Source organism: Mustela nigripes, chromosome 8, assembly GCF_022355385.1.
Source record: "Mustela nigripes isolate SB6536 chromosome 8, MUSNIG.SB6536, whole genome shotgun sequence".
NCBI classification, from domain to species: Eukaryota; Metazoa; Chordata; class Mammalia; order Carnivora; family Mustelidae; genus Mustela; species Mustela nigripes.
Genome location: NC_081564.1, coordinates 87,110,012 through 87,134,786, shown reverse-complemented (window position 1 = coordinate 87,134,786; position 24,775 = coordinate 87,110,012). Strand labels below are relative to the sequence as shown.

At 45.8% G+C, this 24,775-nt stretch overlaps 1 protein-coding gene across 7 annotated transcripts in view; it reads left to right on the top strand.

Annotated features, from left to right (window-relative positions):
- FBXO15 (F-box protein 15) overlaps positions 1–19,227 on the top strand; it is a 44,327-nt gene extending 25,100 nt beyond the window's left edge. For all 7 annotated transcript variants that reach the window (XM_059409820.1, XM_059409819.1, XM_059409818.1 and 4 more), the window contains 2 exons: positions 13,273–13,397; positions 18,856–19,227. In XM_059409820.1, coding sequence (XP_059265803.1) covers positions 13,273–13,397; positions 18,856–19,122 — 392 coding nt within the window. In that variant the 3' untranslated portion in view covers positions 19,123–19,227. The remainder of the gene's footprint in view (positions 1–13,272; positions 13,398–18,855) is intronic.
- Positions 19,228–24,775: the final 5,548 nt, after the last annotated feature.

The following is a 24,775-nucleotide window of genomic DNA, read 5'->3' as shown; positions in this document are numbered from 1 at the left end:
TACAAGCTGGAATGTCCTCCGCAGGTTCTGAGAAACTCTCTGGGGGTACCATGTGGTATATTTAGTAATTCTGGCCCTGTCATTGCAGTGGGGGATGACAGCACTTTGCCCTGCGTTTTAAGAACACTTTCTCTCCCTATCAAGGATAAAAGGTTTTATCATCGTGTCCCTAGCGTTGATGTGGTTCTGTCCACTCTGTGTCATCAGTGAGACGTGAGAAACCCGGCCCGATTCTAACGAGGCCATCTGTAGGCAGCAGAGGAAGCAAAGGGGACAAGGTAGCATTTGTTTATCTGATTCATTCGTCAACAAGCAGTGAACGCACATGTGCCGGCCACAGGGCATAGCTGTGTCTGACACGGAGCCTGCTGAGCCAGGTGGCAGGCACATGCGGGGCACGTGGGATTGCTGGAGGGTCCTCTGGAAGGGCAGACCAGGTGACCAGCGCAGTGTTCAGATAGGGTAACGGTGGGGGTCCAGACTACTTAGCAGGAGACCCGGGGCATGGAAAGGGCACAGCTTTAATTAAATATGACGTAACTTCTAAACGGAGCCTGAATTTGGTATTGTGTAGGGTCATTTCCAGCATTCCACCTTTAAATAAGAATTCTGAGGACATACCAATTTAGTCCACAAATTCCCTGTGGTTTTATTAAAAAATCCCTATGGGAATTTATGATGCAACTTGCAAAATTGAGTCTACATCCATTTAGACATACCCATGTGCATATAGAATGGCTGACAAAATTTTTGTTTTAAAATTTTAAATGTGAGATAATATATTCTTTCCTACATATGATGTGTGTACAGACTACGGAAAAACAAACAAACAAATAAACAATAAAACCCATGTAACCACCACACAGTTTAGGAAATGAACCATTACCAGTAACTTGGAAGCCACCTGGGTGTCCCTTCCGGCTGGTTCTGTGTGTTGTGTTAACCACCGTTCAGTGTACTAATTGTTCCCTTGCTTTTCTCCTTCTTAAAATTAAACTTCTTTGTATTGTGCACCGACACAGAGAAATGCATCAAACAGGTTATCGTAAAGCAAACACTCATGTGATCACCATCCAGGTCTTGATTAAATTTTGAAAATGCATGGAGGGGACTGGCCAGACCTCATGATAACCCACTGACCAGGAGTGTGTGGTGTCACAGAGATGGGAGCAAGCTGTACACATCTTTTGTGCCTCCAGAGTCTTTTATCAGATTATTCTCCCAAATGTGGGGCGCACCACACAGCAATTACTAGCTGTTTTAATGAGTTGTACCACGATATACCTGTGTGTGTGAGCATGCCTCCCTCTGCTAGAGGACGCATGTGTGTTCCTCTAGCGCTGTAGTGTAGAGCGCATCATATAGACTCGTTTGGCTAAAATGGGCTGAGAGGCTCTTCAGAATTGTCTCTGCAGGGAATACACATAATCCAAAGGCTCGTGCCATGTTTATATTGAAGTGAAATATCAGAGTGAGTTCTGGCCAGTTGAGATGCTGCCTCTCTGTCACAGTATTTTCTCTGAACAAGTCAGCCCTTTGTTCTCTTTTCTTAACTCTGTCTCATGGACTTTGCTACAAGGTTCTTTAGATTTTTTTTTTTCCTTTTTACCACACATGTTACTGTTACAAACAAAGTGGAAGACCCTGGTTAGTTCTTGGTGCCTGGAGTGGGACTGCTGACACAGAGAAGTGGTCAGGTCCGAGTTGGTTCGGTGGGAGATACCCAGGATGAGCAGGACCTCCGCGGCTCCCCACCAAGGCCCCTGCGTGCGGCAGGCCTGAAGCCATCGCTAATGCCTCTAGGATCCCGGCGCTGGCCTGGTGCGCTGAGTTCCCAGGCTGGTGACCGTCCAGCCCTGCAGGATTCTTCAGCTGCCTTCACCCTTTCCGATCAGAGCGGGCGCTCCACTCTGGAGTGCTCAGGAGTAGCCTAGGACCTCATTTTATAAGATATTGCTCAAGCTTCCAGACATTATTTTCCCTCAGTCAGACATTGTACTGAGGGCAGGAGTTCCTCCCTCTCAGCACTACCTCCTTGTGAATGAAAGGATCTGTGTCCTTCCTTCTTTCCTGAAAGTTTTCACTCCCTCCCCTTGGAATTTTGTAGTATTCCTCCCCCAAGGAAACTGAGAAGTTTTCTCTTTGTATTTTTATGTGTTCTGTCACCTTGACAAGTCATGGATGGATTCAGAGGTTTCTTAAAAGGATCCATATTATCTCTCTTCAAAGAAAAATTGATGATCCCTCTACCTGCCCATACTTGCTACCTGCTTCTTTGTGTATGGTCCCTAAAATAAAGCTAAAAGGATGTTTAGGAGAAGAAATATTTTATCACCTAAAGTGGATTTATGAGAGGCAGTGGGTAGGAGAGATAAACAGTGAAGGAAATAATGAAAGGGGTTTGTGAGTGAAACCGTGATTTAAGCTTGTAGAAGTGTAGTTTCTTTGTCTTTGTTCTTTCAGAAATGTGGGTGGACTGCTGGCATTGGTACCCCAGGGCCAACCCCGGGTTCAGTGATTCACTTGGAGAACTCACAGGACTTAGGATGTAGTAGTATTGATGGCTAAGGTTTGTTATGGTGAACAGGTACGGAGCAAAATCGGTAGGGAGAAGGTATGTGTGGGGCCTGCCCTGTGTGGGACAGTCGCCTGGGAGGTGCTTATTTTCTCCCGGAATGAGTGTGAAAACATGCATGAAAAGTTGTCTGCCTGAGAAGCTTGTTTAAAGACTCAGAGCCCAGGGTTCTTTCTGGGGACTGGTCCCTGGCACTGTTGCAGGCTCCCAGAGGGCAGGATGCGCAGCATAAACCACGTGGCTATTCCGATGACGATGGGAGGAGCCGCTGCTGTGGGTTTGGAAGGACACGGTGGGGACACAGGTGGACTCCCAAGTGCTGGGATGGGCACAGGCCGGCCCCACCAGCAGACAGTCCCCGGGCTGCTGTGTTGACTCTGCTCCGCACGACTGTCCGGGAGCATGTCCCTGGGAGTGTGGCCCAGCCTCTGGAAGGAGCAGGCAGGAATACTGCAGCTGCGTTTTGAAGTGTAAATAGAGCTTGAAAAAAGGCATGATCATCAATGCAAAGTATGAAGGAAAGTGTATTTTTTGATCTTTGTATCAAGCTAATTATTACCAATTTTCAGAACCTGAAGGAAAAGGGTTTTGCCCAGGACAGCATGTTGTAGCCTTTTTATCAGGATTGGGAGGGAGCACGATAGAAAAGAAGCACAGGGAAAGGATTTTTAAAGTATGTTGCTTCTGTCATTTGACTTTTCCAGTTGTTAGAAAAACGCATTTAAAAACGAATGCTTTTTTATTATAGGATTTAAAATTTCTGAATATACAGAAGTTTATAAAGAAGCAAATAAAAATCACCCAGGACAACTATTGTTTATATTTTGGCCCATTTTCAAACACCCAGCTCTGTTTCTATCTGTGGACCACATTCCGTGAACAATGACACACTCTGCCTTTTCCCCCCTTTCTGCTGGGGGCATTTTCCCATGTCACTACATCGTTTTAGCACATTTGACCTTGAAAAGTTGTATGACCTCCCATTATTCGGTTTTATCATGATGTATTAGCCCACTTTCCTAATGGGCCTTTTGGTCTTGGCTTTTTATGATTGTAGTGCTATTGTGATGAACGTTATTTTGAAAAATATTGGCTGATTTGAGAGGTGAAAGTGACATCTGGTTGTTTTACATCTGCATGTGTCTTTGAATGTTAGCCTGACTATTTTCAGAAGCTGTTGACTACAGTAGAGGTGGATGGTTGTAGCGGCCGCTGGGTAGGCCGGGGGCAGGCATCGTCACAGGAGCCCCCTCGCTGCTGCTGCTCACAGGCACGTGGCCATGGCCAGCACTGTGTCCTTGCTTGCAAAGTGTGGCCACAGCTGAGCCTGCATTCCAAGGACTCTCAGCGTCAGGTAGGTACTAGGGGCCCCGCCATGATGCTTGGCCTGGGCTGCTGCCCTGATGTCCGTTTTTACATTTCTCTTCTAACTGAATCTCCATGTGCTTATTTGATTGGTTCTGTTGTTTCTATAATTTATAGGAGTTGTGGTTTTTTGAAAATATTTTCTCTATTTTGTCTTTTGCTTTTTAAAAAAAAGTTAATTTGTTTCATTGTGCCAGAATTCATTGTTTATGCACCACACCCAGTGCTCCGTGCAGTACGTGCCCTCCCTAATACCCCCACCAGGCTCACCAAACCTCCCACCTCCCTCCTCTCCAAAACCCTCCGTTTGTTTCTCAGAGTCCACAGTCACTCATGGTTTGTCTCCCACTCTGGCTTCCCCCAACTCACTTCTCCTCTGTCTTTTGTCTTTTAAAAATTTAGTGTATATCATTTTTGGATCTCATGTGTGTAAACCCACACTTCCTTTTGATTGACATAAAATGTACAAAGCCGATGGATTCCCAAGCCCTTCCCTCTTAGGACTTTTTCTGTTGAAAATAAGCATCCCTCCTTCTTATGTCCCTACCAAGCAAGAAGATATTTTGAGCTTTACTTGTGGGTTTTATTTTTCCAGTTTATTTGCTTATTTATTTAAGTCATCCCTACGCTCAGTGGGGCTTGAACTCACAACCCTGAGATGAAGAGTCACGCTCATCCGACTGAGCCCACCTGTACCCTCTCATGTTTCTGTTATGAAATGATGTGACCCTCCTCCAATATGAAATTTCTTACTGATGAATCATCTACGTTTTCTCTATTTTCATCCAGATAGTCTTTTAGTGTGTTTAATAACCACTCAGCCAGATTTTAAAATATCTCGTTTGGATTTTGACCAGATTTGCATTAAATGTGTATGTCAGTTTGGAAGGCAGGCAGTGATCTCTTTCCTTTTAGGGTTTCAGACTTTCTCTTGCCTTTATTTAAGTCTCTGTCGCTGCCCTCCTGAGAAGCATTCTCTGTGTGGACCCTCCACTCACTGAGGCTTCCTTTTTGTGTTGCCATCATGGGTGAATTTTTGCAGCTCATGTTTCCGTGATCTCTTAGATTCAGGCTATGACCTACAGAGTTTCTGCAACATGCTCTTCATTAAAATGCTGATTAAATAATGCATGTTCAATACTTATGTCTGTAAGACACACTAGAATATGTTGGGAGAAAAAGAAGTATCAGTTTCAGAACTTCCTTTTTCTCCAGAAAAGTGGGATTTCGGTTGTTTAGCAGCAGAACCTGATAAGCCCAGATACCCTGTCTTTAAAGAAATTCTGCTTATAAAGTTTTAATAGTTTGTTTCGGATGTTTTTCATATGTAGTGTGTTATCTCATTTTTACTATTGTGATTCCAAAAATAAATGACTTGTTTTGTTCCTTCTGTGGATACTAATTACTTTCTATGTTTCCAGGTCAGATTATTCTCTCTAAACATTTATCATAACAGGAAGACATTAGAAATAGTACAGTCCTGTCTGGATGGTGATTATCTATGAAAATTAGAACAGATAATTCTTTACAGCATCTTCATTGGTGGGGGTTAGTACATTTTCCCTATTTTGTCCATCTGGTAAACCATAATGAAAAATCAGGATTACAGATTACTGTTCACAGAACAGGAGAACACATCGCCATACCTTTTATGCCAGGGCTCTTCAGGGGCTGAAGTACTCGATCTGGAGGTGAGACAGGCCATGTGATTTGTGGGACCCAGTACAAAATGAAACTGCAGGGCTCCTTGTTAGAAATGGAAGGGTTTCCAAATGGCGGCAGAAGAGCCCAGGCCGTGTCCAAGTCAGGCCCAGTGAGGAGAGGCGTCTGTGTGGGTCCCTCTCGTCTCCTGCTGTTCTGCACTGACTTCTGTGTGACATTCACCCTCACATTTTGAGTTTTTTCTTTCTCTCTGGTGATTTGAATTTTAAAAACAATTCAAAAGGAAGGCTATGAGGTCTTTATTTTGTTTGTTTTCACTTTCTAGGATATTGTTTAAATAGTAAACATTGTGATTTTTCATGGATATTTATTAAGGCAATACTGAAAAATGGAATCTCTTAAAATAAGCAGTTTGAGGAAGTTACCCCTAATAAGAAACATAAGAAATGGGTTTTCTAATTTTTCTCTTGTGTGAATTTAATTGTTATTAGAACTGTAGACCGTCAGGATGTTGAAATTAGTAATGCCACTTCTTAGGTCACAAAGATGTTACCGTCCATGAATTCTGTGTCTTCAACAGACCTTTTTGGGTTGTTTCTTCTTCTTTCTTCTTTCCCTTTCTGCCGTGATTTTCAGGGCACACAGCTGGGGTTCCGTGTTTGGTGTCAGTCACCTGAGAGCCCCTTTCCTTATTGCCCTGTGGCATCCCTGCGTTGGATGACTAAAACTCTGCTCCCCGTGACTCTGCTTTCCTCACTGAGTGCACCCTGGCCCCTTGGGGGAAATCACCTATGCGTGACCGTTGGTGCTATCAGACTCCGATTTACCCCTTGTTGCGACCCAGAAGTCTTAATCAACTCGCGTCAAGTCCCCTTTATGTGTCATGTAAGGGCTGTTTAGATATGATCAGAGCCCTCTTCCTGCTCTGTTCCTTATTCTTGAGCTTACTACCTGCTGTGCTAAGAAACATTGTCACCTCTGTGCTTCCTGATTTTCCTCTCTCATCTGCTGTCACATTGTCACTATATTACAGTCTCTTTGTGTTCTTGGGTTCTTTTCTGTTTCAGAGAAAAAGATGTCCCACTTCTTTCCAGAAAGTATATCCCAGTTTCTGTTCCTAAATATATCTGCCCTGACCTCCTCTGGGACCTGCATGGAGCTGTTTGTGTCGCAGCATCATCTCAAATATGTTTTCCCATCACCACCTTCTTATTTTTTCACTTATATTCATTTTTCTGATTCAAAAATTATTTTTAAAAGGAAAACCCCACTTCTGTACAGATGAAAACAATTGGCTGAAAACTATGGAAAACCTAACCTAAAACTGGCTTAGCAAGAGAGTTTCATGTTGAAAAATCCAGGAGAAGGTTTTATTTCAGACAGTTTGATGCAAAGGCTTATTGCCTGTCAGTGGGACTGGATATGTCTAGACAGCCTGTCTGTCCCTGCTCCTCTCTCCCATTCTGATTCTTCCTGCTTCACCGTATTCTGAGTTATGCTTCCTCCTTTCCCAGCAGCTCTGGCTAGCTCTAGATCTCATGTCCTAGCGTGAGGTTCCCGTTACCAGCACCCCCTCCCCAAGAGTTTCATTGCACCTACTTGGCTGTAGTTGGCTTAGGAACTCATCCCTGACTCAGATTTGTGCCAGGTGAATGGGAAGCTCCGTATCTGAGCCTGGCATCTGAAATATGGAGACTGACCCGGGGGTGTGTCTTTGAGGAATATAAGAACAGGCTTGGTGAGAAAGGCAGAACAGATGCTGGAGAGCCCAAAACAAATATACATACACCTTGTCCCTAAACATCTTTGGAAAGAGTAGCCTAGAAAAAGTAACGTGTACTCAAATCAACTGGATTGAGGCAAAATTGGTCCAAAGGCATGGAAGAGAGGATTGGGTCTTGTGAAAAATACCTGAAAAAATCTAAATTTTGACATCAATGGAAAAAGTTATTTTGAAACATTATTCAGTTAAGGAGCAGTGAGTTTTTAAAGAGTCTCCGTACACACTTCATCCTGTTGAAAATCGAGTATTGTCACCAGCACCAGGCACAAGACCAGCAGCAAGTGTAGCCTGTTAAGGGTTCTTGCTAGTATGAGAGAAGTAGAGACTCAGAGACTTAGGAGATTTTACTGATGTTGTCAACTCCCCAGCTCTGGACTCGGGAGGGAAGTTGTCTACGGATTTGAGTGTTCTCCTCTTCCGGGCTCGTTCCCTCGCGGCTCCAATTCATTTCACTCTTGCCGTCCAAACAGCAGGTGAAACTGGGGGAGAAAGTTCTGATCCTCATCACACTCAGAGACCTCCTCTCTTTTCATAGTCCACGATCTGTGTCTGTATTGAACTACTGAAATTTCATGTGTATCAGGGGTTTGGAAAACAAGAGAGGTATCTGAAAAAAATTAGCTGAGAAAAAGAGAGAAGCTAGATGTTGCCTTGAAGGGATCTATGATAGATACCCAGCAAGGAAAGGGGGAAATACTCAAGATTTTCTCACCTGAAGAGCAGGTGCCTATTCTATCGATCATTTGAGTCTGATGACTTTTCTGTCTTGTTATTAACTATTCCTTTGTAATGTTGGTGTCTCTGCAGGTTTCAGCTGTTAATACTTGATGACATATTTTTGAGTTTGTAGGGTCTTCCTTCCTCTTTACCCAAGATTTACACACCCGCTTGGGAGTTGCTTCCTGACGTCCAGTCCGTGAATTCCCGTTGGTCTCTCAGATGGCACGCGAGGGCACCACTCAGTGCCCAGGCTTGTGTTCATTGAGCCCGGGTTGCCTTTCCTGCCACAGCCAGTACTGTTCGTCTCTCACCCCTTCTCTTTTCTCCTTGCTTGCCTTAGCAGAATCATTCCGTCAGACCAACCAGTCCGTCTCTCCTCCCAGCATTCTTTACTTCCTGCCTTTCCTGGGCTCTGTTTATGGGGCAACAAATGAATTCTAAACATGGCTGAGAAATGAGAAATGTTATTAGTAGTGCCATTAATCATGCCATAGAAGACGTGACCTTTATTCCCAAAGACAGTAGGTTATTTTAGGAAACATCTAACATGCAGAAACAATCCGGTACAATGAAATGTTCAGGTGGATGTGCAGCAGGGCTTAGAGAAGGAAGAGATTAGTGTAGGATGAAGGTGCTCTGAGCTGCACAGGTGAATGTTGAGCTTTTGAGGGACTAAACTCCCTAAGGGAAGAGGAAGAAGATGTGAGGACACAGATTTGGGCATTCCCAGAGTTACAGGTTGGATAGGCAAAGAGCACCTCCTTGTCAAAAGCAGAAGGGAGCCTTCAGGTTGATAGAGCTGCTAACAGCTCACCTTCATTGAGTGCTACTTTTTTGGCAACTTTTTATTTTGATGTAATTTTCAACCTAGAAAAAATTACAAGAATAGTACAAGAACTCCCACATACATTTTTCTGATTTTTTTCCCCCACCATAGATAGTTTTGCTTTTTCTAGGACTTTATATCAGTGCGATCCTACAAAATGTACTCTTCTGTGGCCAGATTCTTTCTTTCAGCAAAATGCCTTGAGTTTTATTTATACTGTTGCAAGTCTTGATGTCATTCCTATTTATTGAGGGGTTAATACTCTATTGAATGAATATGCCACAATTTGCTTACCTATCTTCCTGTGGACGGACAGGGAATATCGGTTGTTTCCTACTTGGGGCTATCCTGAATAAAGCTGTTACAGAATTTTTGTGAAAGTCTTTTTTGTGGAGATAAGTTTTTTATTTCTCTGGACAAAGTACCTAGAACTAGAATTGTTGGGTTTTGGGGGAGGTTAATGTATTAAAAATTGTCAGACATTTTATTATGTACAAGAACATTTTATGTATAAGAAATTGCCAAAATATTTTTTTTAGAGTGTTTGTGCCATTTTATATTGCCAGCAGTGTTGTATGAGTATTCTGGTTGCTCCGTATCCCAGCCAACATTTAATGTTATTAGTCTTTTAAATCTTAGTTGTTCCAGAGTGTGGGAGAGAGATTGATCATCGTGGCTTTCATTTTTGCCTCTCTAATGGCCAGTAGTGGTGAGCACTTTTCTCTGTACCTCTTGGCCATTTTCCTATCCTCTTTTTGAAGTGTCTACTAATCCTTTCACCTTTCTAAAGATAACGACTTGTCTATTCTTGAATTATAGGCGTTCTTTATGTATTCTGAATACCAATCCTTTGACAGATAAATGTTCTACAAATATCTTTTTCCAATCTGTGGCTGGCTTATTCGCTTTCTTAATGGTATCTCTAAAAACATTTTTTTATTGAGACATAATTGGCATATTACAGTACTTTCTGGTTTATGGTATAATGATTGGATATTTATACATCATGAAATGATCATTGCAATAAGTCTTACCATCTGTCATCAGACAGAAATTGTTGGCAACTTTCAAGTATGCTCTACAAATATTTGACTGTAGTCTTCATGCTGTACATTACATCCCTGTGGCTTACATATTATGTAACTGTAAGTTTGTACCTCTTGACGTGTTTCACCCATTTTATTCACTCCTCTCCTCTAGCAACCACCATTGTGTTCTCTGTATTTATGAGTTTTATGTTTTTGTTTTGTTTTTCAGATTCCATATATAAATGAAATCATAGGGTTTTGTCTTTCTGTGTCTGGCTTAGCTCATTTAGCATAATGTCCTTTAGGTCCATCCATGTTTTTGCAAATGAAGGATTTCCTTCTTTTTGGTGGCCAATAATATTCCAGTGTATGTGTGTGTGTTACATATTTTTTGATATGATTTTTTATATGTATGTTACATATTTTTTTCCATTCATCATTAATGGACACTTAGGTTGTTTCCATGCCTTGGCTGTTGTAAATAATGCTTCAGTGAACATGGTGAGGCAAAGGTTTTTTTTGACCTAGTGATTATATTTCCTTTGGACAGATACCCAGAAGTGGAGTTGCTGGATCATATAGTAGTTTTTTAAAAAACATTTTTGAGGAACACCTATACTGTTTTCCATAGTGGGAAGTGTAAATTAGTTCAGCTACTTACCACCAGCAGTGCACTTGGGTTCCCTTTTCTCTACATCCTCACCAATGCTTGTTATTTCTCGTTTTTGTTGTTATTGTTGTTTTGTTTGTTTTTCATAACAGCCATTCTGACAGGTGGGAGGAGACCTCTCTCGGTGATTTTGGTGTGCATTCTCTGATGAAGAGTGATGTAAGCATCTTTTCATGTATCTGTTGGTCATCTGGATGCCTTCTTTGCAAAAAGATCTATTTAGATTCTCTGTCCCTTTTTTAATTGGATTTTCTTCTGATACTGCGTTTTATGAGTTCTTTATATATTTGGCATAGCAGCCTCTGTTGGCCATATTATTTGCAAATATTTTCTCCCATTCAGTAGGTTATCTCTTCACTTTATTGATGGTTTCCTTTGTGGTGTCGAAGCCTTTTAGGTTGCTGCAGTTCCATTTATTTACTTTTGCTTTTGTTGACTTTGCTTTTGGAATCCGATCCAAAAATGTGTTGCCAAGACCTATAGCAAGGAGCTTGTGTTTTTTTCTAGAGTTTTATGGTTTCCACTGGTGAGTGTTAGCTCTAGTGAAGGAACCCATGCCACTTCTAACCTAGTTATAGGAAGGCTGGGGAGGGCAGATGAGTAAGCCTGGGACTCACAGATGCAGGAAGTGCCACAGATTTGGGGAGCTGGAAGGGATTCCCCAGTGTATATTGTCTGCTAAGTCTGTATTATAGATTCTCAGTATTTAAGAAAATAGGAGATTATGTTTCCCCTTTTGTATATGTTTTAATCTTCTATAAGATCCGTCTTATAATAGACACATAATGTGTGAATCATGTCTCTGCCACTTAATGGTATGACCTCGGATGATGTACTGTTCATCTCTGTGTTCATCTCTGTAAATTCAGAAAACTATAATACCTAATTAATAGTAGGATTTTAAGATATTTTAAAGCAGTTCTTTTAAGGTACTATATATAAAGTGCTTGACCCAGTGGTTGGCATACAGTACTCAAAAGTCTTGCCTATCTTATATATATACATTTTCACACATACATTCAATGCACAGATTGTTTAAATGCAGGGTGATCTTAACCTTTTTCTCTGATAGATACAAGCACTTACAGAGTGTGCAGAGAGAGCTCTGACCTTTCAAGATCCTGCAAATGTTAAAGTTGTTCTGAAGTGGGAGAATATTTGGTAATAAAATAACAACAGTCCTTGCTTCCACAGAGATTTCATGTTCATTAGCTGAGACAATTGCCAGTGAGATGTTATTGGCTGTTGTACTTTGGGGTCCATTTTCTGCAGTGTCCTGAGGACAAGCCACATGGAAGACGAACTCACGGTTTCCTGCCTGGCTGCTGGCGTGCACGCCAGCGGTCGGAGGTCTCTCTCGGTTTTGCACATGGTTGTGCAGTAAGACAGAGCAGAGCAGAGCCACATCTGGTCGGCTCAGAATGTCATTACCGCGTCTCCTCTGAGGCTTGGCTTTTCACTCATCTCCTCCCTGCTTCGGTCCAGCCCTGCCGAGGGGACAGGGAGCTGTGGCTGGGAAGGGTCAGTGTCATTTGGCGTTTGCTCCCCGCACTGGGGGAGAGGAGGAGAGAAGCTGCGCCGTTCTCGCTAATTACTCAGCAGGGAGGGGACGCCATGGTGAGCTGCCTCTGTCCTGGGGACAGACAGGCTCCCGGTGCCCTCCTGCAGGGCTGGAAAGCTCGGCTCCAATGGGCTGTCCTGCTCAGAGCCATTACTGTGTCGTGGGAGAGGCTGTTGGCAGAGCGGCACTGAGGCTCGGCTTCAGGGACGACACGGTGCCGAATTGCTGGGTAGGGCTTTGGCTCCCAAGGCAGCCTAGCTTTGGCTTTATTTTGTTCTAAGGTCAGAGAACATTTGTTCTTCCCCATCCTTCCACCTGCTTTGCCCCGTGACTCCCTTTGCCAGGTAGGAATGAAGGAGCTGTTAACGTCCCGCGTGCTGGTCACTTTTCAGGGCACGCTAGGAGAGTGTGCGGAGTGCCTCGTCCTGGAGGCTCTCCGAGCATCAGGCCTTGGAAAGTGGAACCTGCATGCCTGGGTCGTCATGGGCCCTTGCTGGAGGCCAGGTGACTCTTAGTCAACATTCATGTCATCAGAGGAGGGGCAGGGCCTCTGTCCTTAAGCTGTTGGCAGCAAGCGCAAGGATTTTTACTCGCCAATAAGCACGTGAGAGATGTTGTCTCCCTTCGTGTGCGTGGGGCTCCGCATCCCTTCCATACGGCCCTGCTCCCGAGGTCCTCCGTCCTGGGGACATCGCCCTCCTTGCTCCCCAGCACTTCATGTCTGGGCCACTCTGGCATCAGCTTTCTGAGAAGCTCCAGTTCCTGTGTACTGTTGTCCTGCTGTGAGCTTAATCAACTCAGGAGAGCCTCGGCCTCCTTCGCAATCTCTCATCGGTGACAGGTAAGATCCAGGTTCACCCCAGGCGGCTCTCCCCACCCCACTTTGAGGGGGGGCCTCACGTTTCCAGGGTCCACACTCGTGTCTCTGTCTCTGGAGCACGGGCATGCTGCCGGCTTCCAGCCAGATGCCTGCGTCCAGGACATGGCTAGATGAGGCATTCTTTATGAAGCAGCAAGGCTCGAGAGTCTTGACTTGTCCCACATGGGTATGGTGTAATTTACAAAATCTTACATTTTTTCAGGATCCATTGAAAATGGATATGTGAAGCTTGTTGTTATAAGGTTTAAAAATAACACAGAACACCTACCTCTTATTGGAAAATTTGGCCTCTCTTGGAGAACTGATGTTTTCGATGGCTGTATAAAGGTAATTTGTTTTATTTTCTTAATGTAACCTGGCTTCCGTGTAATAAAAAAAAAGTCTGTCAATGTATATCTATGATACTGCTTTTTAAGTCCTGGTTTTACTATTGTAATGTCTGAAGATATGTGCACATTCTCTTCACTTTTGGCAGCCAGTTATCAGTTCAACCAATGCTTGAGTGCCACCTGTCTTTTGTGGAGTGTGGCGGAGCAGGAGTGGTGCGTAGTATGCCGTGACATTTTGGTGTCCCTGCCATCCCTTGAAGCCCCTCTGTCTGTCTGTCTGTCTTGTGGAGAGAAAGTGGAGCTCTAGATTGGACCGCAGAAGTAGCATTTACTCACTGTCTTAACTGCTCTTACACCAAGTTATAAGTCAGGATACAGAGACTTCCTTGAATACCCTTCCTTGAACAGTTGCATCAATTTGTGCCTCACCAAAAATTCGCCACAAGGATGGGAGAGTTTATGTAGTGGTTGGGAGTCGGCAGGGAAGGAGGGAAGAAAAGGGGCGGAGGAGGGTGAGAGCACTGGAGACAGAGTTTATTTCTTCTGTGATCTCGTGCCCATGGCTGCCCCTGCTTCTTGTTCTCCATCTTCGTTTTACGGGATGAATCGGACTTGTGTATCCCTGGTGAGCCAGTGGCCTCTGTCTTCAGTAACATGCCTCTGTACGAGTGTGGACGCCTTGTTAGAACAATTACTGATGGTCACGAGAGCATGTTCTCATTGAGTGTTAAAAACAGCTAATTATCATTAATAGCTCTTGGGCCACTTGCTGTTTGATACAATGAACTGCTTTATTCTCTTTATTTGTAAAGAAATATTTAAATTTTGGTACAGAGTATTTATCGTATACAAAAGAATATTGTTTCATGTCTTTAAGAACACAGACCTGGCTTTTTTAATGGGTCTTATAAAAGTATGTACTGAAATATTAAAGTTGGAGTAGACCTTGAGATCCAAGAAAGGCAGAATGCAGATACAGAAGACTTAACATGTCTGTGTGGCCATAAAACTGATGTAATTTGTTCTGTGTTTTCTGGTATTTGGAGCAGGATGAGAGCAGAGGGAGGGAGGTGGAGTAATTCTGCAGAGAAGCAAAGCTCTATCCCAGCTCTCATTGTCACACACAGTGTCTCTGGTGGGACTTTATGTAGGGCAGACTAAGCTGCGGAACAGACCATCCTAAATAGCATTTTAGCTGCAAATGCGGGGACAGATTTTTTTACAACAACCAGAGGCCAAAGTTGTAGCTTCAAAATGAGCTCCAGGCCGTGATTCTGTAGGTCACTAGACTGACATGACTGAGGAGTGCATGTTTCCAGCAAAATGGCTGTATCTGAAAATGAGGTTTCGAGTCCTTGAGGTCAGGCCTGGACTGCATGTCCCCGCACACCGTCCCCCCCGCAGTTCCTTCTCCCAGCTGGGCTCCGGGGGGAGGTGGAGTGGGGGTCCGCGGCTGAGCCCTCTCCCACGGGCCAGCTCCGGCTGGGTGAGGACCATTTGTACTTTCCTGTTCCTAATTTGGGCTTCGGTATTAGGACTGAGGTGTCCTCAGAGTTCCTAAAGGAGAAAAGTTGAAGTAAGTGATTTCCTTCCTGTCCCTTGTGTTCGCCACGCAGATCGGGGATTTCCCTCAGGCATCTGAGCAGTGTAACTAGTGAAACTATAAAACATGTTTTAAGAAATTGCTCTCAAGATGTCAAAAACATTTTATGAACAAGGGTAAACTATAAAAAGGTTTCTTAGATACATGTAACTATTAAACACCAGAAAACAAAGTGGCATGCTTGTGGTGAAAATTGTGGAAACAGCCTCCTGGCCTGTCGCCCAGCACGCCATCGGGGTGCAGGTCAGTGAGGAAGTGTCCCCCAGGTCAGTGACTTTGTGCCCGGGACGGATATTAACGATCGTGGTAATGACAGAGGGAGGAGCTGCCTGTGGCGCCGTGTTGTCGAACTGCCGTGTGGTCACGGGTGGGCTCCCGGAGGGCCTCCTGCTTTACCGTGCCCAGAGGGGTCTTCTCCGTCACAGGAGCACGGGGGCGTGAGGGCCGCCAGCCCACCCTCGCTGCCCGGAGGCCATTCAGACCAAACATATCTGTCACCTGAGTGACTACAGTCCAGTGTCAGCAACTCGTTATTTTATGTGGGCGATTACTCAACTGTCAACATTTAAAAACATCACATCTTTGCTGATGAGTTTTCTTTTTCTTTTTTTAAAGTTAGATTGTGACCTCAGAGGCGTAGTAGAGCTGCCTGCCGCGGCTGCTGTTAGTCCCGAGTCTGTTAGTCCCAGACCTGCTGCCCTCTGACTGGTCGCCGTGGGTTCACAGTCGCGGCGTGGACGGCCGGGGCGGTCGGCCTGCTGCGGGCTTCGGGAGAAGTCCATGTCGTCCGACCCAAACACTCTCATGCCTTCTCTCCATTCCTGGCGGAAGTGCTGAGGGATGGAGTTTCCTTCGGGAAGGCTTTTCTCATACCCGTCCCTTGTCCTTCCTCCTTCATGCTTTGGCAGTTTTGGTGTTATTTTAATGTTACTTTCAGATCTGTACGGTGCTTGACATCCGTTGTGATTCAAGCTAGATATTTTAGTATAACTGCGGTTGTGCTTTGTGCAAGAATAGTGAAGCCCGCCGATGGGCACGGGTTCTGGGTGTGACGGTGGCTGTGTCCCCACCCCAGCCCCTGGAAAGATGCCCTGGCGGGTTTGCTGGCAGTGCTGGGTGGTTGAAGGAGTCTGCACTTTGGGAGGAGCTCGACACCCCATGTGCATGAGGAGGTGGCCTCTGCGCTCTGTGAAGCAGGGCTTGGGTGTCCGCGGGGACTGGGGAGGGGCGAAAGAGCCCTGGGGCGGCTGCGTGTCCACCTTGCACTTCCCCAGTGTGACCCCAGTGTGACCCCAGTGTGACTGCCCCCCCCCCCCATGAGGAATGCCCCGAGGAGGGAGGGAGTAGCAGGAGGCAGGTGGAGAGGCGGGCGGGGGTGGGGGGGGGGCTCACGAAGGGCCTCACATCCCAGGGTAGAGAATTTGGAGTTAAGTTTGTGTCCTGGGAGGCAGTTGGAGGGTTTGGGGCCGCCATGTGCTGGGTGTTCCGTGGGGTAAGAAGGGGTTGGAGAGCACGAGGCCTTTAGAACCGGGGGGGGGGGGGGGGGGGGGGGCGCGCGCGGCGGGCGGCTGGGGGCCGGGAGCGGACAGAGGAAGCCGTTTCCTGGAGGGCGCAGCGTTCTTCTGGAAGAGTTCTTACACCTGTTGACTGTTCCTCCGCGATGTCGTCCTTCACCTGCCTCTGAAGTGCTGGGGCAGCCCGGGGTGTCCCCTTCTCCTCATGGTCCCCTCCTTGCTCCTGCTTCTAGCCGCTGGATTTCGACGAGGTTCTGAGGGACAGACCTGAGAGACTGCTAAGGCCCGCGGCTCACATGACGAAGGGCAGTGGGTCAGTGTGACTGATGGTGGCTGTTTATTCTAGAAGGGCTCAGCGACCTCAGCACAGACAGGCTTGGCTGTGGCTCCGCTGTTCTCCACTCCGGCGAGCCCTTCTCCGTGGTCTGTGAACGGCGGGCCCTCTTCTGCCAGAAGCAGATGGCGTGGTGGGTGGGCGTGCGCTGTTCCGGGACCCAGAAGGGCATCAGGAGCAAGGTCTGATGTTGGGCTCCTCCAGCTGTCTCGCCGGGCGACCCCCGCCTCATGTGCACGGGGGCTTTTGGCTCTGGGCCGCACTCTCTGCCGTCGGGGACTGGGGGTGGTTCCTGTGAGCTGGTTTTTCACTCAGGTCTCCTCCAGAGGGGGGAACCCTTTCTCATCACTCACTCAATAGACCAGCTCTCTCGCTCTCTCTCTCTCTTTTTTTTTAAACTTTTGGAATGTTTCTGTTCCTTTAGTTTCTTTCTGAGAAACACTTTTTTTGAGTTGGGACTCTTTGGCCTGATCATACTCAGGTCCATATGGTCAACGCTGTTGGCCACATCGAACCATGTGTAGATCTCTGAAAGCAGTGTTTATGCTGACATCTATAATATCTTTATGTCTCTCTCTATGTAGATATCTGTAATATCTGTGTGTCTATAGTTAGATTGATATCAATGTTCATTTTATACAGATATCTAAGAGTAAGCATTTAAATTCCAATTAATAAAACACTAACACAGGGCACAAGTCATGGCAAATCATGAGCCATTCCCCATAAAACGGGAAGTGTTAGAGGATTTTAGCCTTGATACTGCTTCATCATTTCTTGGGAAGGATAATTAACTTTTGAGGATATAATAAAATAGTATATGTAAACTGCCTGGATTAGCGGCTAGTAAAGAGAACATGTTAAAAAATAGAGCTAATATTACATACTCATGTTCATTTCATAGCAGCCTTAGTCACAAGAGCCAAAAGGTGGTAGGAACCCGCTATCCGCCTGCAGCTGAACAGAGAAACACAGTGTGGTGTCCACTGCTGTGGACTGCTGTCCCGCCTTCCAAAGGAAGGAAATCCTGGCACATGCTACAACATGGACGAGCTTTGAGGGCACTATGTTACATGAAATAAGCTAGACGCAAAAGGTCTGATACTACAGGATTCCACTTACATGACGTCCCGAGAGTGCCCAGTTCACAGAAACATTGAGTAGAATGGTGGTTCCCGGGGGCTGCGGGGAGGGAGGGCTGGGGCGTTACCGTTTCATGGGTCCAGAGTGGCAAGATGGAAAGAGCTCTGGAGGCACACGGTGTGCCGAGGCTGCATAGCAGTGTCACGTAATGCCAGGAAGCTGTACACTTAAAAATAGTTATGAAGGGGAAGATTTGTTGCATGTGTATTACCACAATTAACAAATGTAAAACTGTAGCTCATTAATAATCATCATCAGCAGCATCTCCCCCTGACTCAAGTCCCCGTGGAGCAGTGACTCTTTGCGTGGCATGGTAGATGCGGCAGGTCTGTAAGGGACACGTTTCTTCTCCCCAGACCCTGCTTCTGCAGCGATGGGAGAGAGAGAGTGGGAGGTTAGCGCCCCTTCTACCTTGCTCAGTGTGGCTTGTGAATACTGCCTCCGGCAGCGGAGGGCTTGGCTTACCGTCTCTTTGCAGGCATGTAACGGTCACCTGGGCAGTTCTGGGCGGCCTCCGTCCCTGTCTCAGTGCTCTTTTGTTTACTGGAGACGCATTTATTGGCACTAGTGGCTGCTTGCGGTGGTGGAGGTGATGGGCAGCCTCCCGGCCGCCCTCATGACGCCACTGTCCCCTAGCGCCCCGGTTCCTAGTCCCTCCAGCGCTTCCTGATTTCCCCCGGTCCTGGTGCGGCCCCCCTGCTTCTGTAATGCTCTCCTGTTTTCTGTCCTTCCTGCACTTTCACTTCACCCTCCGTGGCAAGGCTTCATTTACACATCTGTGCGCGTGTCCGTTCGACCTGGAAATCAGGTCCAGCTGGTCATTTTGTCCTTATACTCATGAGTATTTGTGTTTATCTTATAGAGTTGTTCTATAATGGATGTAACCCTTTTGGATGAATATGGGAAGCCCTTTTGGTGTTTCAGTTCCCCCGTTTGCATGAGATCTTCTGGGCCCTCTGATGGGCCTAACTTCTTGGGACAGACTTACTGTGTTGACTACGTGGACTCGGAAGGAAAAGTACATGTGGAGCTGGTGTGGATCAAGGAGACGGAAGAATACTTCATCGTCAGCCTGGTCCTTTACCTGAGGACAGCAAAAATAAACCAGTGGTTTGGGACAGCGTACTAAGTACTGGCAGGAGGTGGCGAACTCCTGTTGCTGTTTGTTTGTTTTGGAGTGCTCACCCGTTGTGTTCTTGGTGTTGAAGTTGAAATAAAGCAGTCGTCTGTTTGATGCCTTCTTCTTTCACATTAGAAATTATGATTCCTGGGTCATTTTAAAAGTAATGCTTAGAGAATTAAGTTAAATTTTTAAAACAAGAAAATAGCATGTATTTGTATAAAATAAGGGAAAAGATATTCTCTTCTGCCCTTACAATTTAAAAGACAAGGAATTCTGCTTAAGCATGTGATCTTGTGATACTCTGTGTGTGATCAGTGTGTGTGTGTGTGTGCACGTGATGACTCTATACATGTGTGTATGTGTGCACATGTGCCTGTGCATGTGTGCGTGATTACTATGCACATGCGTATGTGTGTCATATGTTTGTGTATATGTTTTTGTGTGAGTGTGTGTGTGTGTACATGTTGTAGAGATAGAGGATTTTTTTCTTTATTGGCTAGAACCCCAAATGAAAAAGTGCACTTAAATATGAACTTCATGTGTCCATTAAAATGAGAAAGTGCTGTGCTCACGGCATTCAGCAGCCACATTAGTATTTAGTGAAACTAAAGTCAAGTCGACAAGTGCCTATCTCCTGAGGTAACATGTATCTGAAATCATCAGAAGAAACTGTTATTGCTTAAAAGAACAAAGTGCGATACAACTGCACTGAACGCCCCCAGCCGGATATTGGTGGAGACCCGGGAAGGCTGAATTAGAGGGGAGCACATCCTCTGTGCAGGTGTTTTAGGACAACTGAGAGGTACTTGGCTTTCAAATATGGGGACCATGCATCTGAGCGTGCGTGCTTTTATTTTAGGGATTTGGTTCTAAATTTGTTTTAAATTGTACAGATTATTTTTTGATTACATTTTTATCTCCTACTTAAGGTTACCCTCGTAAGTGATTTCTGAAATGCCGTGTTGCTTCAGGGCGCGATGGGGGACTTGTCGGTGTGTGTCGCCTCCTCTCTATTTCCCTTCTCATCCTAAGCTATCAGATCAGCTCCTCCCTTGAGAGGTGTGTGTGTATGAGCTGCTTGAAGACAACAAGAAAAGATCTGGGACAGATATCAGGGTCTTCTTCAAAATCTATCTATTGAAGAAATGGGACAGTTCAAAGGACCCCTGCCCTGATGCTGTCCCTGCCGTCCTGACCTCAGGGACCTGGGCTGGAGCCCTGGGAAGGGAGAAATCTGAAATCTGGGTCAGAGCGGAGAACAGGGGCCATATTATCTCGTGGTACCACCAGAGGGGTGCAGAGCTCCTGCCCCACCTGAGTGAGCGTGGGAGATGGAGAGGCAGTGGCTGGAGTCATAGATTGGACCAGGCATCAGGGGAGGCAGTGGTGAAAACCACGCGTCACCTTCAGGTCGGAATTGGAAAACGACCACGGAACAGTGGGTGGTGATGCCTGGAACACACTGAGTTAAACTGTGGAGGACATAGATGTCCTGGAAATGTAGGAAGCAAGGCAGAGCCAGGGACAGAGTACGGTTCTCTTTGCCCCCAGGGGAACGCTATCTGGATGGAATGGGCAGCCAGGCACTTCCGTGACGGTGGAGAGTCTTGGGCCGGGGTGTGTTGTTAGAACTCTTGTCTATATGGAATTGAGTACGTGCGTAAGGTCTGCCGACCAGACTGCTAGGCCCGTGAGCAGGACCCTGCTGCCTTGTTTACTTCTTTCTCTCCGGATTCTAACAGGATACCAGTCTCGTAATACTCACGATGGTTGAAACCACAGAAATTATAAGGACTATACCCACAGCTACGGGAGCATGAAGGAGACAGGCATAAATTCTGATTTGATGAGTCTGGGAGCCCTACATGTCTGAGTTACCTCTGTGCGGTGTCGGAGGAAGGGGAAGCGCGGCCAAAGAAGGACATTCATGGAGTCATGGCGTCTGTGTCTTACCAGAACACCGTGGGTGCACCCCACATCACCAAATGGTGCCAGAAGACCCGGTCCTGCCCTCACCTGCCCTTCAGTGGGTCTGAGATCACGCTCAGCCATTTAAAGCTGTTTCTTCTCAAATTTGCCCCTGTATTTCTCAATAGTATTCTTCTGTGGCTGTTTCTGGAATTGGCAGTTTTAGACATCTATCGACTGAAGGTAGATAAAAGATAGCTTTCCCATTCCAGCCGCCACCTCTCTTGCAGCATGTCAAATGGGGCAATTTTATAGAATTTGTTATGGTTTGTAATTACAGCTCTGATACCGTTCCCTGCCGAGTCACAGAGAGTAATAGGGCACTTCTTTCTTTTACAACTTTTTATTTTTCTTGGATGAATAATTGTCTCCCTTTTTTCTTGCATGGCTTTAGTGAGCCTTGAATTTTCCAAGAAGTTCAATCTTTCATATGGTGGTCAATTTTTTCAGTATTTTTTCCTGAATCAATCATATCAAATAATGTACAAATTCTATTTTTTCCCCAGGCTATTTCATTTCCAGAGTTCTGCCTCTGTTTGCTTTAAACTTCTTTTTAGCTCTGCTGGACAGCTCTCATCCTGGGATGTTCCTGTGGGAATTTTATTTTATGGAGTCTTGTCTTCGTCTTTCTTGATTTATATCTTTTTTTTTTTTTTTTTTTTTTTTTTTTTAACATTCTAAGAAAAGTGATGTGGGAGACACATTTTGGATCCGTGAATTCCTGAAAACGTCTGATGGATAATTTAATTGGGTACACACTGTAGGATGGCAAAGGTTTTCTCTTAGAACGTGAAGACAGTTTTAGCATGTGCACATATCCTAGCCTTGCTGTGGATGGAGATCCTGCCTTTTTGATTGTTCTGCCTTTGTATGTGACCACCTGTTCTCTTTCTCTGGAAGTTTCCAGAATTTACTCTTCTTGCTTGGTATTTTAAAATTTCAAGATAACATGTCTTGGAGTAAATCTTTTTCATTTATTATGGGTCATTTAAAGAATTTTCATACTTCAATTATGGATATTTTTAAAAAGTATTTTCGGGTGCTTTGGTGGCTCAGTTGGTTGAGTGACTGCCTTCAGCTCAGGCCATGATCCTGGAGTCCCAGGATCAAGTCTCACTTTGGGCTCCCTGCTTGGTGGGGAGTCTGCTTCTCCCTCTGAGCTCTCCCCAGTCATGCTCTCTCTCTCTCTCTCATTCTTTCTCTCAAATAAATAAATAAAAGCTTAAGAAAAAAGTATTTTCTCTTTTTCTGTAGCTTTTATTGACCAACTGCCATCCTCTAAGTTTTAGTTTTTAAAAAAGTTATCTTCACCATTTGGCAAAACCAAAGTAGATTATTTTAATTTTTTTAAAAGATTTTATTTATTCATTTCACAGAAAGAGAGAGAGCACAAGTAGGCAGAGCAGCAGGCAGAGGGAGAAGGAGAAGCAGGCTCCCCACTGAGCAGAGAGCCTTACGTGGGACTCCATCCCAGGACCCTGGGATCTTGACCTGAGCTGAAGGCAGCCGCTTAACTGACTGAGCCACCAGGTGCCCCCACTCAAAGTAGTTTCTTATAGGCAAGAATCACCAATGGATGCAAAAATTTGTGGGTGAAAATATGAGGAACAACATGGGGACATGGTCTACAAGTGTGTTGCTGGAAGGTGCTTGCTGTTACAGAGGACAGAATAATGTGTTCACAGTGGAGGGACCTGGGGAGACAGTCCATTTTCCCGCTACTCCCCTCTGGCCAGATGCCTCCTCCACACCTTGGCACACCGTGATTGCATGCTCTGCCACAAGGAGACCCTTCTCATCCTGCCCATCCTCACCCACATCTCATGCCTCGGTGCCCCCCCTCACCCCCCACTCCTGCACCTGTGGCCTCCTCACCCCACGTGGGCACGGAAACCTCGTGGTGCCACCATGTTATGAGATTTCAAGAGTCTTTTGCTGCTGGGACGCAGCATAGCAAGGCTTGGAGAGATGAAAGGCAGCTCCCCGTGAAGCTGGGCCGTGGGGGACATTGTGCCTGGGGACAGGGTGATGGCACACTGGCACTCAGGGGGCGTCTTATGAATGGAAAGCCCAGCAGGGATAGCTCATGTTTGAAAGCTCCTGGTGGGTTTGCAGGTTTGGAGAATCCTCTGGATGGGGGTTGTCCTGGTTGTCTACTGCCTGCACTGGGGCCATTAGGGCAGGTGCAGAGAGGTGCCAGAGTGTGAGAGCCCCTCTGCTAAGGAGGTTGGTGGTCTGTGGACTTAGCCTCCCAGGAATGGGACTCACCTGCCTCTAGCCTCAAGACTGGCTCGGGACAAGGGTTAAGAAAAGCCCCAGCCCCAGCCAAAACCAACCATTTGATAGCCACGTCTTTGCATGGATGTCCTTACCACCCTCCCTCACCGGGCTGCTTCAAGTGAGGAGCCCTCCCCATCCTGTCCGGAGTGTGTGGACCCTCCACCCGCCCACTGCATGTGCCTGCCTCGTTGGACCCAACTTCACAGCTGTTGGAATCAACAGTAGGGGGAGGGCAGATGTTTTTCAAGGGTTACGATATATAGGTGTGTGTCATAAATGCTCACACATTATGCCCAAGCTAAATAATAAAAATTTAAGGGGGCTAGCTATCTTTGTGTTGCATGTAGTGATATTAAGTTGCCAACACGTAAGATAAAAGCCTTTACTCGTACTACTCCTTTGTCTGAGTGGAGGTCTTTTGACTGTCAAGTAGAGGGAGTTATGCTGGATGTCTTTTTTTTTTTTTTTTTTAAGATTTTGTTTTAGTTATTTGACAGATCACAGATCACAAGTAGGCAGAGAGGCAGGCAGAGAGAGAGGAGGAAGCAGGCTCCCCGCTGAGCAGAGAGCCCGATGTGGGGCTCGATCCCAGGACCCTGAGATCATGACCTGAGCCGAAGGCAGAGGCTCAACCCACTGAGCCACCCAGGCACCCCCATGCTGGATGTCTTAAATACAATGAGGACGGACTCTCACGGAGTTAATGCAACACAAGTAACAGGTGCAAACTCTTAATTATGTGGTTGGCAAAGGAAACACGTGTGAGCTAAACCAAGGAAAGCATACCTACCACTAGTGTAGAATAAAAGAGACATATTTTTAATTTCTGCTGTACTCCAAATGCAAAATCTTGCCTGTTCAAAATCAGACCAAAGATCTGACCAGCCTTCTTGAAGGTGATTTTTATATGTGACCTGACTCTTGTCTCATTGTCATTAACCTCTGATAAGTCTGATGGTAACTTGTAGAAAGAAAATGCACCCATGAGAAAGTCATTCTGCAAAAGGCTTCCTAATGCCCATAGCGTGAAGAATACACCTTTAAAGAACTGGAAGTGAAGGTGTGGGTCCTACACACCAGAGTACATTTCGTTTGTGGAATATCACATCAGCTTTGGCGTGGGATGTCTTCGTAGTCTCCTGCAGCTTCGCGGAATAACATCTGGATTTCCCTTAAACTTCCACTGGACAAGACATGGGCCACAGAAACCCCTGAGGCTGAAAGCCACCTGCACTGAGCGCTGATCAGTAGGCTTAAGGACAGGGAACGAAAGGTGGACAGCGGGAGTGGCCTCTCCCGTGTTCAAGGCAGTGAGGTTGGCTAGGCTGCGGGTGAGATCGGGGAGGCTGCAGGCGAGGTCGGGGAGGAGAGGGCTGGTCTGGGCACAGCTATAAACAGCAACGAGCCCTGC